Raw genomic sequence first — 16,800 nt, forward strand, 5'->3', positions numbered from 1 at the left:
GTGGTGAGTTCAGTTGTTCAGTCGGTTATCATGAGACACGTGAGAATCATCACTGATGGCAAACCACAATACATCATGTGAAGGACATGTGTGTATATGTGAAATATTACTAATAGTAAAGTGCAATATATTCCTGTGATCAAAGCTGAATTTTCAGCATCATTACTCCAGTCTTCAGTGTCACATGATCCTTCACAAATCATTCTAATATGATGATCTGATGCTCAAGAAATATTTATTATTATTAATCTTGAAAACAGTGCTGCTTCATATTTTTAGCTAGCTATTAAAATAAGTGATTTAATTAGTTTTCAGTGGATGCAGAAGTATCAGGGGTACAGTGTTTATTTAGTAAGTGTGTGTGTGTGTGTGTGTGTTGCTCCTCTGAGGTCTTTTAAAAGTCAGGTCCTTCCTTCTTCAGACGCTCATAGTCTGTGTTGATGGCCACCAACTGTGTAGAGAGAACGAGAGAATACATTTAAATGTAGTTAGCGTAAATTAAGATCATCAGAATCTCATAAACGACAAACAAGAGCAGTCACACTCTCTCTCTCTCTCTCTCACACACACACACACACACACACACACACACACACACACACACACACACACACAATAACAAAAACACTCACACTCAGTGTCTGACAGATTCTGCAACCCTTTGTTTCGTGATCTGGCTCTTGTTTGTTTTCCAGGAAAAGTGTACGAGAGACTTTGTGTTTGTGAACTGCATAGTTTTCACTGTATAAATTAAATATACATTGATTCGTAGTAAAGCTACTGAAGTTATTCAGTCAAGAGCAGTGAGTGATTTTGCCTTTAACATTAATGACAGAGAGCCGTAGGTATTTGCATTAGGCTTTTAAGACTGAATGCATGGATCTAATATAATGACACGCATTCGATTTCTTTCCCAACTAAAGACAAAACTGACTGTCTTTCTGTAAATACTCACCAAGATGGACATTTTGACATATTTTTGTGTATATTTGAGACAAAATTGAAACCCCATGTATACTTTGCTCGTCTCGTAGCTGACAAAAATATGTTCTAAGAACGTTTTGCTAACGTTCCCGTTAAGTTATGAAAACTGTGTTTCTGAATGAGCAGTTATTTTAAATGTTGTGTTCTTCCTTATGCAAACGTTATGTGAACATTCCATTGTATCATTCTGCAAACATTATCGAACGTTACTTTTGAATGTTCTCTGATCGTTACTTTTGAATGTTCTCTGATCGTTACTTTTGAATGTTCTCTGATTGTTACTTTTGAATGTTCTCTGATCGTTACTTTTGAATGTTCTCTGATTGTTACTTTTGAATGTTCTCTGATCGTTACTTTTGAATGTTCTCTGATCGTTACTTTTGAATGTTCTCTGATCGTTACTTTTGAATGTTCTCTGATCGTTACTTTTGAATGTTCTCTGAACGTTACTTTTGAATGTTCTCTGATCGTTACTTTTGAATGTTCTCTGATCGTTACTTTTGAATGTTCTCTGATTGTTACTTTTGAATGTTCTCTGATCGTTACTTTTGAATGTTCTCTGAACGTTACTTTTGAATGTTCTCTGATCGTTACTTTTGAATGTTCTCTGAACGTTACTTTTGAATGTTCTCTGATCGTTACTTTTGAATGTTCTCTGATCGTTACTTTTGAATGTTCTCTGATCGTTACTTTTGAATGTTCTCTGATCGTTACTTTTGAATGTTCTCTGATCGTTACTTTAGAATGTTCTCTGATCGTTATTTTTGAATGTTCTCTGATCGTTACTTTTGAATGTTCTCTGAACGTTACTTTTGAATGTTCTCTGATCGTTACTTTTGAATGTTCTCTGATCGTTACTTTTGAATGTTCTCTGATCGTTACTTTTGAATGTTCTCTGAACGTTACTTTTGAATGTTCTCTGATCGTTACTTTTGAATTTTCTCTGAACGTTACTTTTGAATGTTCTCTGAACGTTACTTTTGAATGTTCTCTGATCGTTACTTTTGAATGTTCTCTGATCGTTACTTTTGAATGTTCTCTGATCGTTACTTTTGAATTTTCTCTGAACGTTACTTTTGAATGTTCTCTGATCGTTACTTTTGAATGTTCTCTGATCGTTACTTTTGAATGTTCTCTGATCGTTACTTTTGAATGTTCTCTGAACGTTACTTTTGAATGTTCTCTGATCGTTACTTTTGAATGTTCTCTGATCGTTACTTTTGAATGTTCTCTGATCGTTACTTTAGAATGTTCTCTGATCGTTACTTTAGAATGTTCTCTGAACGTTATTTTTGAATGTTCTCTGATCGTTACTTTTGAATTTTCTCTGAACGTTACTTTTGAATGTTCTCTGAACGTTACTTTTGATTAGATGTGCTTATTTACTGATCAATCATTAGTTAAAGCTGAGTGATGTGAATGATTCCTCTTGTTGAGGAGAGTTTGCTGTTACTTTACTCAGTGACCAGACGCATCATTTCCTGCTTGACCATGAAACGGCTGAAAGAATCCCACAGTTCCTGCGTTCCTGCTTTGCTGTTTTTGTGAAAAGGTCTCGGAGCGTCAGGTTTTCTGTGACAGAAAGCATGTTTATGTTCTGAATGTGTGACAGGAGACACGTTCTTCAGCCGGTGTTATTTTATTCTCATATTCACATTGATCTCTCTCTGCTTCTGTTTCTCTCATTATGATTAATGTTGAGACGCTGCCGGATTCTTGATTTCTGACCTTTGGCTCCTTTTGAGAATTAAACATGTCGAGTCGTGACCTTTCGTGAGCCTGAACGCAAACTTCCCATGAACACGCGTGTCTTCTCTGAGGAATCCTCTCTCATTCTCTCCGTCTGCCTTTGTTAATTCTTTCATTAATGGTTGGAGGTGATCAAGATGTTCCAAACGAGAATAAAACATTCACTCACTGCGATATAAATTATTCCTTCTAAAGCAGACGTGAACGAACGCTGTGTCTTTCACACGAGCCTCGGGCGCACAAGGCTTATCTAGAAACAAGTCACCATGAAATCAAAATGGACAATTCTTATTTTTTTTACGGAATATTGCATTGTTTATTCTAAATGAATTATGCATAGTTTTAAACTTCATGTTCCTGGTAATCTTGAATGAGAATAAGTTCCTCTTGCAGAATCTCTTCTCTTCTCTGATGATGTGGGCGGGGCAACCTGTCACTCACATGAGATCAGCCAATAGCAAACCACAACCATCCAATCAATTCCCCACAGACACAATCAAGCCCCGCCCACATTTGTTCTCGTTCCAGAAGCGTTTCACTCGGATGTACGGCATTATACACTCTTAAAAATAAAGGTTCCAAAAGGAGGCTTTTGCAGTAATAAAGAACCATTTTAGGATCCCGAAAGAACCTTCCAGAACCATTTCCTCTTGGTGTGAAGAACATTTAAATAATCTAAAGAACCCTTTTCCACTATAAAGTACCTTTTTGTTCAATGGGAAGGTTCCATGGATATTCAAGGTTCTTAATGGAACTTTAGCTGCCAATAAAGAACCTTTAACATCCATGAAACCTTCCCATTGCACAAAAGGTTACTTTAGATTATGTAGTGGCCAGTTTCACAGACCCAGACTAGAATATATGTTTGAGCTGTTTTAACAACTTGCACTGTTTTCTTCTATTGCACGTTTAAACAAGCTACTTCAATGTCCTAATTTAACTAATCCTGGCTTAATCTTAAATGTTCTTAAACTCTTCACTGGAAGGTTCTCTTGGGACCCTGGTTCTTCTATGGCATCACTGCACAGTAAAAAACATTGGGTTATTTTTTAACCCAACCATTGGGTTACATACATTGGGTCACTATGTTGGGTTATTTTCCGAGAATGTTGGGTAATTTTTTTAAATAATTGGGTCATTTCTTAGCCTGGTTAAAACCAGACCATTCTCGGTAGTAACTGAGTTATGGTCTGGCAAAGCTTCATTAATAACTCATTTCCAAAGGGGCGTCACCAACGGACGTCGCTCAAATGCCTCTGGGTGCAATTGGATAGACCTAAAACCAATCAGAGCGATCGTCATCTTGTAAAGCCATATGCTGCGTCCCTAAGTTACACTACGCCATAAAAGTATGTACTCTTTTTGTGAAGAAAAGGTATTTACTTTTGAATGTGTAGCAAAAAAGTAGGCAAGCTCTGGGACATACTACTTCATCATCTTTATCGGACGGATCTGTCGCGTGCGTCCCGTCACGTAAACTGCCCTGTCAATCATCTCGTCACAGTTAAAATCCTCTATTAAATCTAATTTAATTTCCTACCGTTTCGGAGAGAAATGTAGCAGCACGTTCATCTGCCAGTGGGTCTTTCATGGAGACTGTCCTCATGTGTTTGCAATTTGAATATAATAATGCATTTAAAAGTTGGTGCGCTTCACCAACGGATGTCGCTCTAATGCCTCTGGGCGCAATTGGATAGACCTACAACCAATCAGAGCGATCGTCATCGTGTAAAGCCCGCCCCAACGTTTCTGATTGGTGCCTCGATTTCGAGGGATTAGAAATGGGCTTGAATGAGCTCTTTGCCAGACTACTTGCAGAGCAAATCTAAATTTGCCGGAAGTTGTCTGGGTTTTCCCAGGCTAGTCATTTCTAGTAATAACCCGACTGTTGGGTTAAATACGTATGTTGTATGTAAACTTGTGTATTTTGAATTTATGTACACAAGTATGTATATTTACATTAAATTCTAGGCTCCACAATATGTAGTTTGTAATTTAAAAATATATTTGTTGAGACATATTTATTGTTTTATACAAATAAACAATCTGTATTTGAAAACAAAGTGTATTGTATTTATTAAAATAAAAAAATAATAAAAAATAATAAATAAAATAAATAGAAATAAATAGTTAACTTAACTGTTGGGTTACTTTAAACCCAACTGGCTTTTAACAATGCATTGGGTTAAAATAACCCACAGTTGGGAAGGTGGGTGACCTATGGGGGGGTCACACACACACACACACACACAGTGACCCCCCCATAGGTCACTCGGTGGGTTATTTTAACCCAACATTATTAAGGAGTGCAAAAGCCTCCTTTTGGAACCTTTATTTTTAAGAGTGCAGGGAAGAAAAGATTAGTGCAACTTCCCTTTCATGACTTTAAAGCTGTGTATTAAAGTGCATGAAGTGTCTAATTGTTCGTTTTTTTTGTTAAATAAGAGAATTTGAAGTGCAAAATTTCATTGTGAAAACACTAATCGCACTATTTATACTAAAAACAGCATGGAATAGTGTCATTTTTTAATATAACTCTGATTGTATTCGTCTGAAAGAAGAATGTCATATACACCTGACGCGAGGGAGAGTAAATTTTCATCTTTAGGTGAACTATCCCTTTAAAACCGCATGGAATAGTGTGTAAGTAGGTGAAGTGGGATGCATCTCAGTAAGTGTGTGTCTAATGTTCAGCTTGACATCATTTGTTCTTGTTCCAGAAGCGTTTCACTCGGATATACGGCACTTTAGGGAAGAAAAGACCAGCGCAACTTCCCTTTCATGACTTTAAAGCTGTGTATTAAAGTCCAATTGTTATTTTTTGGGGTTAAATTCTCTTTGTTCTTGTTATAAAAACACTAATCGCACTAGTTATGCTAAAACCAGCATGGAACAGTGTCTATAAGTTGGTGAATTGGGATGCACCTCACTAAGTGTGTGTCTATTGTACGGCTTGACGTCTCCTGTCACGTATCTCTCCTTGGCGTGAGATGAAACTGAGCCGGGAACAGCGGGAGAGACGGATCTGTCTGCGCTGTCAGTCTGCAGCTGATCACAGAACAGTCGCTGGGCTGTTTACCTTGTACTGATAGGTCGGGTCGAGTTTGTTCCACGGTTCAGGGTTATTCCTCCTGTCCCAGCTGACAGAATGAGGATAAGGCCAGACCAGAGAGAGAGAGAGTGGAGAAAAGAGGATGAGGATGAGTGACTGTAAAGGAGGGTGAAACTGAAGGAGGGTAATTATCAGGCGGAGGTGACAGAGGACAGTATTTCTGGCAGACTGCCGAGTTTGTTTCTCACAGGGATGAATTAATACACACAACCAACAGAAGACACTAGAAACAGCTCGTCCAATCAGAATTTAGAATTTTCAAAAAGCTATAATAAGTTACATTACAGAGCCGAATGAACTGTTACATTGTTAAAGTCCCCCTGTAGTCAATCATTGTATCCCTTAAAACTCATCTTTGATCACCAAAATTACACTTTTAAGCGTTTTTTTCCCCTTAATGCCTTAAAATATCTTGAATGTAACTCGACACCCTTGCCTCATTTAGTATGCGCGGTTCTATGAATATGCAAATGAGCCCCGCCTCCACTCACTCACTCAGCTCAGAGATCCACTGGTTGACGATCACACGTTGATCTGATTGGTTACAAGGTAGTTTGTGACGTCAGAAACACCAGCGATTTCAAAGTGTGTGTTTGAGACTGTCTTTGGTTCACTGCAGTTTTAAGGAGGAAATACTCAGCAATGCTGTCGACTTATGAACTTACACATGGTTTGTCTTAAAGCATATTAAAAACACCACATAGACACATAAACAACATTAAAAGCTGGATTTACAACACAGGGGGACTTTAACAGGAACAGCCCACTATGATGTCATGTGACTGATTGTCTTGTGCTGTGTCAGGTTTAACAAACTACGGTAACACTTTATTTTACAGTGTCCTTGTTACATATGTTACATGTACTTACCATAGTAATAACAGTAAATTATGCATAATTACATGCAACTAACCCTCAACCTAATCCTACCCTAACCCTATAGTAAGTACATGTAGTTGCTTAATATTACTCAGTACTTAAATATATATATATATATACAGTACGGGCCAAAAGTTTGGACACATTACTATTTTTAATGTTTTTGAAAGAAGTTTCTTCTGCTCATCAAACCTGCATTTATTTGATCAAAAATACAGATTTTTTTTTTTATATTGTGATTTATATTATTACAATTTAAAATAATTGGTTTTCAATTTATTATACTTTAAATGATCATTTATTTCTGTGATGCAAAGCTGAATTTTCAGGATCATTACTCCAGTCTATCACATGATCCTTTAGAAATCATTCTAATATGATGATTCATTATCAAAGTTGGAAACAGTTCTGCTGCTTAATATTCTTTCATAACCTGTGATACTTTTTTAGGATACTTTGAATAAAAAGTAAAAAAAAAAAAAAGAAGCAAATGTTTTAAAAATAGAAATGTTTTGTAACAGCAATATCCACTACTGGTCAGTCATTTGGGGTCAGTAATTTTTTTTCTTTCTTTTTTTGAAAAATCAATACTTTTATTCAGCAAGGATGTGTTAAATTGATAAAAAGTGATAGTAAAGAAGATTTATATTATTAGAAAATATTTTTTTATTTTGAATAAATGCAGTTCTTTTTAACCTTTTATTCATCAAATATATTAGGCAGCAGAACTGTGTCCAACACTCATAATAAATCAGAATATTAGAATGATTTCTAAAGGATCATGTGATAGACTGGAGTAATGATGCTGAAAATTCAGCTTTGCATCACAGAAATAAATAATTTTTTAAAGTATATTCAAATAGAAACGCAGCCTTGATGAGCAGAAGAGACTTCTTTCAAAAATATAAAAAAATCTTAATGTTTCCAAACTTTTGACCTGTACTATATATATATAATCGTTAATAAAGTGTTTTGAGTTGAACTGAACTGAATGTGTACAGTAAGTGCATTATAAAGTGTGTTTTCTCTCTCACCTGACGTGAGGTCCTCGAGCCAGTCGGATCAGATAGAGAGAAGCTCCACTCATTCCCAGCAACAAGAAGATGAACTGAGGGATGAGCTGGAAGAGGACGAGAAGGTCATCAAAGGTTCAAACGTCTTTTATTGTCATTTCATACACATTTTTATATGAAGGAACGAAACTAAGGACTAAGATCACGGTCGAAACACAAGATAAACACATTAACCTATAAAACATTAGAAACGCGGGTGTATGTCTAAGCAGCTTCCTCAATAAATAACATAATAGCAATAACAAACTAGAATAGAGAATGCATTTTTTTTAAAAGGTGCAATAATTAATAATAAATAAGGACATAGTCAAATATTATTGCACGTAAACTGCCTAATAATACAATTCAATACAACAACAAAAAACATCGAAACTGTGTTACACATGCCGTATCTATACTAGTGCACACTAAGACGTGTGTGTGTGTGTGTGTGTGTGTGTGTGTGTTACTCTAAAGTAAAGCAAGTGCATAAATGCCTGACAAACACATCATAAGAGCGCCGTCGAGAAACGGATACTAGTGTTATTTATATCGAGCATTTTGACAAATCACATTTAACAGCTTTTCAGAAAATCATGATGTTAATGTTTAAAATGTCTTAATATATTCATGCCTTACTATTGCATTCTGAGATAGTGTATATATATCGCTTTATGTGAATATACTGTATGTATACCGACATACTTATATATCCAACTTTATATATAGCAGATGTGTTATTCAGCAACATCTCAACAACATTTATGCATTTGGCAGATGCTTTTATTCTTTGCATTTAAGGTGTATATGTTATCAGTTCATGCATTCCCTGAGAAAAGAACCCATGATCTTGGCGTTGCAAGCGCCATACTCTACTGTACAGTATACAGTAATCCTATACCATAAACATAAAAATGAGTTGCACTGTCACATGTTTAGCTTTCCTCAGTGAACAGTAACAGTGAATGCATGAGCTGATGACATCACACCTTGAACGCAATGCAAGTGAAAAAACATCTGCCAAATGCATGAGTGTAAATACCAGAGTAAAGACTCGGTTTAAGTAACTTTACGAACTCAGCAAGAACATCATGAGCGTGTCTGAGCTGAGAGAGAGACGTCTGACATGTTTCAGGACGCAACGGCGTGTGAAATGGATTTAGAAGTGTGTGTGTGTGTGTGTGTTCATGTACTTGTGTCGAGTAGGTTTCAGTTCTAAATAAACACACACTCTCTCTTTTATATCCATGGAGACACACTGTGTGTGTCGGTCCGGGTTGAGCGACGAAGGACACAGTGTGTGTGTGTGTGTGTGTGTGTGTGTGTGTACTGCCGATCAGACTGAGTGACAGGATCACTCACACACACACACACACACACACACACGTCCTACCAGGAGACTTCAGTGTGTGTGTGTGTGTGTGTAAATGATAACAGGGATTAGAATAGAAATGCGTATTAAAGGAGGGAATGTGAAGCCTCAGTTTTCCGTGTGTTTTCCGCGCTGGAGAAAGTGAGCGACAGACACACACACAGACTTCGCCTTATGTTGTCAAAACTGCCTCCTGTAACAGTGATTTGCATAATCCCCCAGGGGTTACCGGCAGATATTCAAATTAGCTTATCAAATATGTGTAAGCGTCCTAAGCCGAGCGCAACATGTGTTTCTGCTCTGCTTTCTCTCGAGCTGAACTCAGTCCTGACGGCCGGGCTCTGCTCGGGATGTGTTAGAGTTTGATGATGATGATGATGATGAAGTTTCAAGTATTATATCTCAATTTTCAATTACTCTTTATTTTTTATTTTTTTATTAGGTCTACTCTTTGTTTGTATTTTTTATAAATGATCATTTGTAGTTTTAGCTTCACAGCTCCTCAAGCTCTTAATACTGAGTTTGATTAAGTGGGAACTTTGATTGAAAAAAAAATATATAATAATAATAATAATCTGTACTTTTTTCACATTCTAGTGCATGTTTTTTTTCTAGCCTTTTTTACATTTCTGCTGAACACTTTAAAATATAATTTTTTTTAAGGTTGATTTTAATTGTTTTCTTTGTGAATAAATGTGTGCTGTGGAACAGAGAATCTTCTCAGAGAAACTTACGTTCTTACAGAAACCTTAATCAAATGTTCGTTCAAAGTTATCTGGTCTTTAATAATGTTCTCAAAACATCGGCACAAAAACATTATTTATACATCGTTTGTGGATCGTTTTTTCTGAACTGAAAAGTGTTAGACGTTTTTTCAATGTTACTACTTGTTTCAGAGCGTTCAGAGAACATTCAGAGAACGTTCAGAGAGCGTTCAGAGAGCGTTCAGAGAGCGTTCAGAGAGCGTTCAGAGAGCGTTCAGAGAGCGTTCAGAGAGCGTTCAGAGAACATTCAAAGAACTTTCAGAGAGCGTTCAGAGAACGTTCAGAGAGCGCTCAGAGAACATTCAGAGAGGGTTCAGAGAGCGTTCAGAGAGCGTTCAGAGAGCGTTCAGAGAGCGTTCAGAGAGCGTTCAGAGAGCGTTCAGAGAGCGTTCAGAGAGCGTTCAGAGAACATTCAAAGAACTTTCAGAGAGCGTTCAGAGAACGTTCAGAGAGCGCTCAGAGAACATTCAGAGAGGGTTCAGAGAGCGTTCAGAGAGCGTTCAGAGAACGTTCAGAGAGCGCTCAGAGAACATTCAGAGAGCGTTCAGAGAGCGTTCAGAGAGCGTTCAGAGAGCGTTCAGAGAACATTCAAAGAACTTTCAGAGAGCGTTCAGAGAACGTTCAGAGAGCGCTCAGAGAACATTCAGAGAGGGTTCAGAGAGGGTTCAGAGAGCGTTCAGAGAGCGTTCAGAGAGCGTTCAGAGAGCGTTCAGAGAGCGTTCAGAGAGCGTTCAGAGAGCGTTCAGAGAGCGTTCAGAGAGCGTTCAGAGAACATTCAAAGAACTTTCAGAGAGCGTTCAGAGAACGTTCAGAGAGCGCTCAGAGAACATTCAGAGAGGGTTCAGAGAGCGTTCAGAGAGCGTTCAGAGAACGTTCAGAGAGCGCTCAGAGAACATTCAGAGAGCGTTCAGAGAACGTTCAGAGAGCGTTCAGAGAACATTCAAAAGTAACGTTCTATAATGTTTGAAGCAGTGGTGTAATTAATATGAGTAAATGTAATTAGTTACTGTACTTAAGTCTCTTTTTGGCTACGTTGTAGTTTTACTGAGTATCAAATATATTAGCAACTTTTACTCTCTACTTGACTACATTTTTGAATAAGTAAATGTACTCTTTACTCCAATACATTTGTGAAGAGTAAAACCATTACTGGTAACACTTTATAATCACTGCACACTACTAATCATTAGTTAAGCATTAGTAAACAGTTAATTTGTCATTTATAAAGCATTAATATACATTAATAAGCAGTCTATAAACACAGTTATAACTGCATTGTTCTTGTATTTTTCATGATATTGTATTTTCATACTTTTATTAATGATCAATTTATCATTTCTAAATGAAGTGTTGCATTATTTACAAACCGGTTATTTAGGAGTTGTCAGTGGTTCATAAGATCACGTAGAAAGTGTAAGTAAATGATTAATAAACTGTTTAAATACATATTATTATTCAGACATATGGTAATAGTTACTTCGTGTGTTAATAAATGCTTTATTAACATGTATTTCTACTGTAATTCAGGGTTAATTCAGGAGTTATAAAGCGTTTAGTAGAGGTCAGTTCACTATGTGTGTGAGCTCATCTAAAGTGAGGACTAGTTATGCCTTGTAAAGCGTTTATAAAGGAGATTTAAAGACTGTTAATATTTCTATGTTCTGTATCTGTGTGTGTGTGTGTGTGTGTGTGTGTGTGTGTGTGTGTGTGTGTGTGTGTGTGTGTGTGTGTGTGTGTGTGTGTGTGTGTGTGTGTGTGTGTGTGTGTGTTTCCTTTTTCTGTTTAGAAGATTTAAATCTCCTTTTATAAATGCTTTGCAAGGCATTACTAGTCCTCACTTTAGATGAGCTCACAATATAGTGAACTGACCACTACTAAATGCTTTATAACTCCTGAATCTAATACATTTACTTACACTTTCTAAGTGATCTTATTAATCACTGACAACACCTAAATAACTTGTTTGTAAATGATGCTATACTTCATTTAGAAATGATAAATTGATCAATAATAAAGTATGAAAATACAATTATTAAACACATTATAGATATGCTTATAAATCAAGAATAAAGCATTTATAGCTGTATTTATAAATTGCTTATTAATGTCTATTAATGCTTTATAAATGATGAATTAACTGTTTAGCTTAACTAATAGCTGCAGTTATTATAAAGTGTTACCCAATTACTGGATACATTTTGCACGACACCTACTGTAACGCTTTTGTTCCTGCTATAAAGAGGCGATATCGTCGTCTAAGGTCACTGAACTAGATCATGTGTGTTTGGCCTTTACTCACACAAACTCCTGAACAACACTGCTTTACACTAATGTGAGCGCATTAGCAGGGAGTCGCTCACTCACAGGTGTTTCATATCTGAGATGAGGTCATGATGAGGTCATGATGAGGTCATGATGAGGTCATGATGAGGTAGACTTACGGTAGATTATTTAATTTTGCGTAACATTATTTTATTTATCCACTATATTGATGACAGCTTTTTGAAGGATATTGGTTTACTGATGGCCTTGATGTGCACTTGAGCTTCACTGAGACCTGAGAGTGTGCAGACGATTAAGAGGCTGTTGTGTCCACCTTTATTTATTGCAATATTCAGTTTTATTTTGATTTTAGAAAATAAACACGATTTCTCATCTTACAAATCAAATGTTTCTTATTTTCACTGGCATGTCTGTTAGGTGTCGAGGACGAGTGTATCTCTGAGTCTGAGTCCAGTATGAGTGAAATACTGAAGTACTGTTCAAATCAGAGACTCTGAGACTGTTACTCACGGCGTACTGGAACTGGAGACTCGGAACTTGTAACGGATATTTTCACTGTGAGGAATCTGTGTTTTTACTCAAGTGTGCTTTTCCGGGACTCTTTACACCTCTGGTTTGAAGAATATGTTCGCTTAACGTTCACAACCAAGAACTGTGCAAATGCTGAAATCATGGACACACACGTGTGCTTTTCTCCTGAGCGCTTTTTATGAGTGTCATATTCAGTGATCACACTTTTAAGTGAAGAAAACAACAACTTTCTTATTTATTTGTGAAGTCACACTTGTTAGTCACAGTAACACCTGTATGATGAGAGAGAGAGAGAGTGTGTGTGTGTGTGTGTGTGTGTGTGTGTGTGTGTGAGGAAGAGAGAGAGAGAGCGAGAGACACTAACAGCATCTGCTGCAACATCTGCTCCTGACCTGCAACAAACTCAGAGACGTAAACTGATTTTTTCTGTCGCTTCAGTCGAACATCTTCTCACAGATTTGCTGCAGAAGTTATAAAGTCTGCAAAAGTTATTTTATCAGACAATGTGTTTGTCCTGTTTCCCAACAACTGCAGTTCCACATTCACTGGCCTCTGAAATACAGGAATTAGAGGAAGATTGTCCACTAGTCTCTCCCTGTGAAGGCCTCCTTCCTCTCCCTCTGTACAAATGCAATGTTATCAGAATTATTCCGGTTCGCTGGATACGCGGAAACGACTAAAAACTCTGTATCATGAATTTTTAAGGCGAGTAATTTGGTGATGTCAGTTTGTAAAGAAAGACACACGCCTGCACACATATATATATATTCATACGCGCATATCTATAGACTAAACACGTGATACGCATGTGCGCCGTCAGCGTTCTCACAGGTTCACGTTTTTGAAGTTTACACGGAGACAGTGGCGTAACTTTGTTTTAAAAATCGGGTGGGACGGTTGTGTTGCTAACACAATGCTAAACCATAAATCAGATGTACAATAACATTGTATGTAAAGCAATTGATTTAAATAGTAGCCTACATTGGGTTTAATTTATTGTTTAATGAGGTCTAATACACAAAAAAAAATGCTGGGTTGTTTTTTCAACCCAAACGCTGGGTTGAGACTGTTGGGTAAGGATGCTGGGTTGATGTAACCCAATTTGGGTTGAAAATCGTTCTTAATCTGTGGGTGGGGAACGCGGACATGAAAGAGAGCACGCACGTCACGCAACAACACGGACGACACCAGTCGGAGAAGCCGCCATTTTCTTAGCGCCTTCAGGTGGAAGCGAATAAAAGACATTTATGGTAAATAAATATACAAATTTCAAGTAGTTATCAATTGGTTTTTATCCAAGAGTATTTTGAGATTTCACTTCATATTTTCTTCAAGAAGTTATTTCAAGTCTTTCTGTGATATGGTTTCATGCATTTTCATTGAATTTTGTCAATGGGGAGGGAGTGATGAAAAAAAAATTATTCACAAATGGACAATTTTACTTGATAAAACAAAAAAAAAAATTCATATTTTGATTACTGAAGTCTGTATTGCTGTAGATGTGTTATTTTAGTCATTTTAATTACAAAAATTTCTAGTTTAAATTTCCAACCCATTTTGGGTTACATTAACCCAGCACTGTAGTAATTTTTAACCCAAAATTGGGTTAAAATGACAACCCAGCATGCTTGGTCAAACATTTAACCCAACTAAGTGTGTCAGAGGTTCTGGGTTCTAATCCGCACTCGTATAGGTTGTTTTTTTGTTGTTGTTGTTTTTTCATCAAAACCGATGATGTTTATCAGTGGTAGTATATCAGGCAGGGACACGTTTGTGTGCATGTTGTTTTATAATTTCACCGGAACGAATAGAGAGTCTCCACAACGGATTGAAGTGCGCGTCCGAGTGAAGACTGTGCGCGAGCCACAAGAGAACACAGTCTCCGCGCCACTGATCGAAACGAGCACTTTGATCACTTGAGTTCAGAAACAACACATTTCAGCGCTAGATCGCCTCTTATTTAACAAACGAACGAAATGAATGCTCTGCTAGTGAACTGGAGATGTTTTATTTATTTGTATTGGTACATTCGTGCCGTGAGATGTTTCAAAAGTGGTTGGGACAATATCGACCCTGGCAAAAAGTGTTGGGGACATGTCCCACCCGCAAATTACGCCTAAGCGCGGAGATGATCACGTTTTTAAAACGTTTCAACACTTGCACCAGAACCTGTGTCAGAGTGTGTGTTCTCCAGCTCCAGAGTGTGTGTTCTCCAGCTCCAGAGTGTGTGTTCTCCAGCTCCAGAGTGTGTGTTCTCCAGCTCCAGAGTGTGTGTTCTCCAGCTCCAGAGTGTGTGTTCTCCAGCTCCAGAGTGTGTGTTCTCCAGCTCCAGAGTGTGTGTTCTCCAGCTCCAGAGTGTGTGTTCTCGAGCTCCAGAGTGTGTGTTCTCGAGCTCCAGAGTGTGTGTTCTCGAGCTCCAGAGTGTGTGTTCTCGAGCTCCAGAGTGTGTGTTCTCGAGCTCCAGAGTGTGTGTTCTCCAGCTCCAGAGTGTGTGTTCTCCAGCTCCAGAGTGTGTGTTCTCCAGCTCCAGAGTGTGTGTTCTCCAGCTCCAGAGTGTGTGTTCTCCAGCTCCAGAGTGTGTGTTCTCCAGCTCCAGAGTGTGTGTTCTCCAGCTCCAGAGTGTGTGTTCTCCAGCTCCAGAGTGTGTGTTCTCCAGCTCCAGAGTGTGTGTTCTCCAGCTCCAGAGTGTGTGTTCTCCAGCTCCAGAGTGTGTGTTCTCCAGCTCCAGAGTGTGTGTTCTCCAGCTCCAGAGTGTGTGTTCTCCAGCTCCAGAGTGTGTGTTCTCCAGCTCCAGAGTGTGTGTTCTCCAGCTCCAGAGTGTGTGTTCTCCAGCTCCAGAGTGTGTGTTCTCCAGCTCCAGAGTGTGTGTTCACCAGCTCCAGAGTGTGTGTTCACCAGCTCCAGAGTGTGTGTTCTCGAGCTCCAGAGTGTGTGTTCTCCAGCTCCAGAGTGTGTGTTCTCGAGCTCCAGAGTGTGTGTTCTCGAGCTCCAGAGTGTGTGTTCTCGAGCTCCAGAGTGTGAGCTCAAACACGGTGTGTGAATGAACGGCCAGAACACATTAAAGTTTCTGTTTCCTGTGAGAACGGTGTGTGTTAGCGGCCGCTAAGTTAATAACTCATGATCTTTACAACGGAAGTGAATCAATCAAAACTAACTTTATCTGGACAATAACTTTATTCTAGATCTGCTGTAAAGCCTAATCTCTGTTACTGTAATCTCCTGTTATCACTGTAAAGCTGCTGTGAAACTCTATATTGGTAAAGCGCTGTATAAATGAAGGAGACTCGACTTGAAGATACAGCAGTAAATAGATAATAATCTGATCACTCTTAAGATCTGTTACTGGTGTTTGCGTAACAGTCGTTCCTTTAGTTCTGGTAACCCGCCAAACATTAGAATCTGGGTCATCACACACTCCTCACACACACTCATCACACACTAATGGAGCTGTTGTTCGAGAAAGAAAGCAATGTCTGTTTTGTTCGTTTGGGTTTATCCTTCATGTTTTGTATGCGGTGAAGTAAATCGTTCACTGAGAGCAATATTTCAGAAAGAGTTTCTACAGTAAAACTAACAATTGGAAGGTCAATAAAAGCCCTTCGTTCTCAGAAGAACTATTACAGTGATGAGGATTACAATAGAGGACTGAAGCTGTGGGGGCACGGCGATATATCGCTTCAAACGCTCATTTCTACAGCGCTTTATACAGTACTGACGCTTTCAGGACAGCTTCACGGAAATCAATAATGCAAACTTCAACAACTATAAGCAACTTAGAATGAGACTCTCATGATTTAGTTTTGTTCTCATCTGATTTCTATTTAATCTAGTGTCAGTAGAGTCAGATTGATGAATATATGTGTTATAAACCAGGTAAAGGTGAATACTAGAGTTGGACTCACCCCTGGATTATGAAGTGTCTTATATAAATACTAGATTTGGACTCACCCCTGGATGTTTCTTTGCGTGCCGGTACATTGTCCTGAACATGTTGTCCTCGAGTTCCAGCGACAGTACACACAGTAAACACAGTAAACAAGTGTGTGTGTGTGTGTCTGTAAGCGGGTCGGTCAG

At 38.2% G+C, this 16,800-nt stretch overlaps 1 protein-coding gene across 1 annotated transcript; it reads right to left on the reverse strand.

Moving 5' to 3' along the window:
- Positions 1-394: 394 nt before the first annotated feature.
- LOC309491445 (cytochrome c oxidase subunit NDUFA4-like) lies at positions 395-16,794 on the reverse strand (the record flags this gene model as incomplete). The annotated part of the gene is made up of 4 exons (XM_082190503.1): positions 16,675-16,794; positions 7,759-7,844; positions 5,813-5,873; positions 395-451 (listed from the first exon to the last, which is right to left on the reverse strand). The coding sequence occupies exons 1-4, from the start codon at positions 16,714-16,716 to the stop codon at positions 395-397; spliced, it is 246 nt and encodes an 81-aa protein (XP_082046629.1). The 5' UTR covers positions 16,717-16,794.
- Positions 16,795-16,800: the final 6 nt, after the last annotated feature.

Source organism: Leuciscus leuciscus (genome assembly GCF_965113295.1).
Source record: "Leuciscus leuciscus genome assembly, contig: HAP1_SCAFFOLD_256, whole genome shotgun sequence".
In the NCBI taxonomy this organism is placed as follows: domain Eukaryota; kingdom Metazoa; phylum Chordata; class Actinopteri; order Cypriniformes; family Leuciscidae; genus Leuciscus; species Leuciscus leuciscus.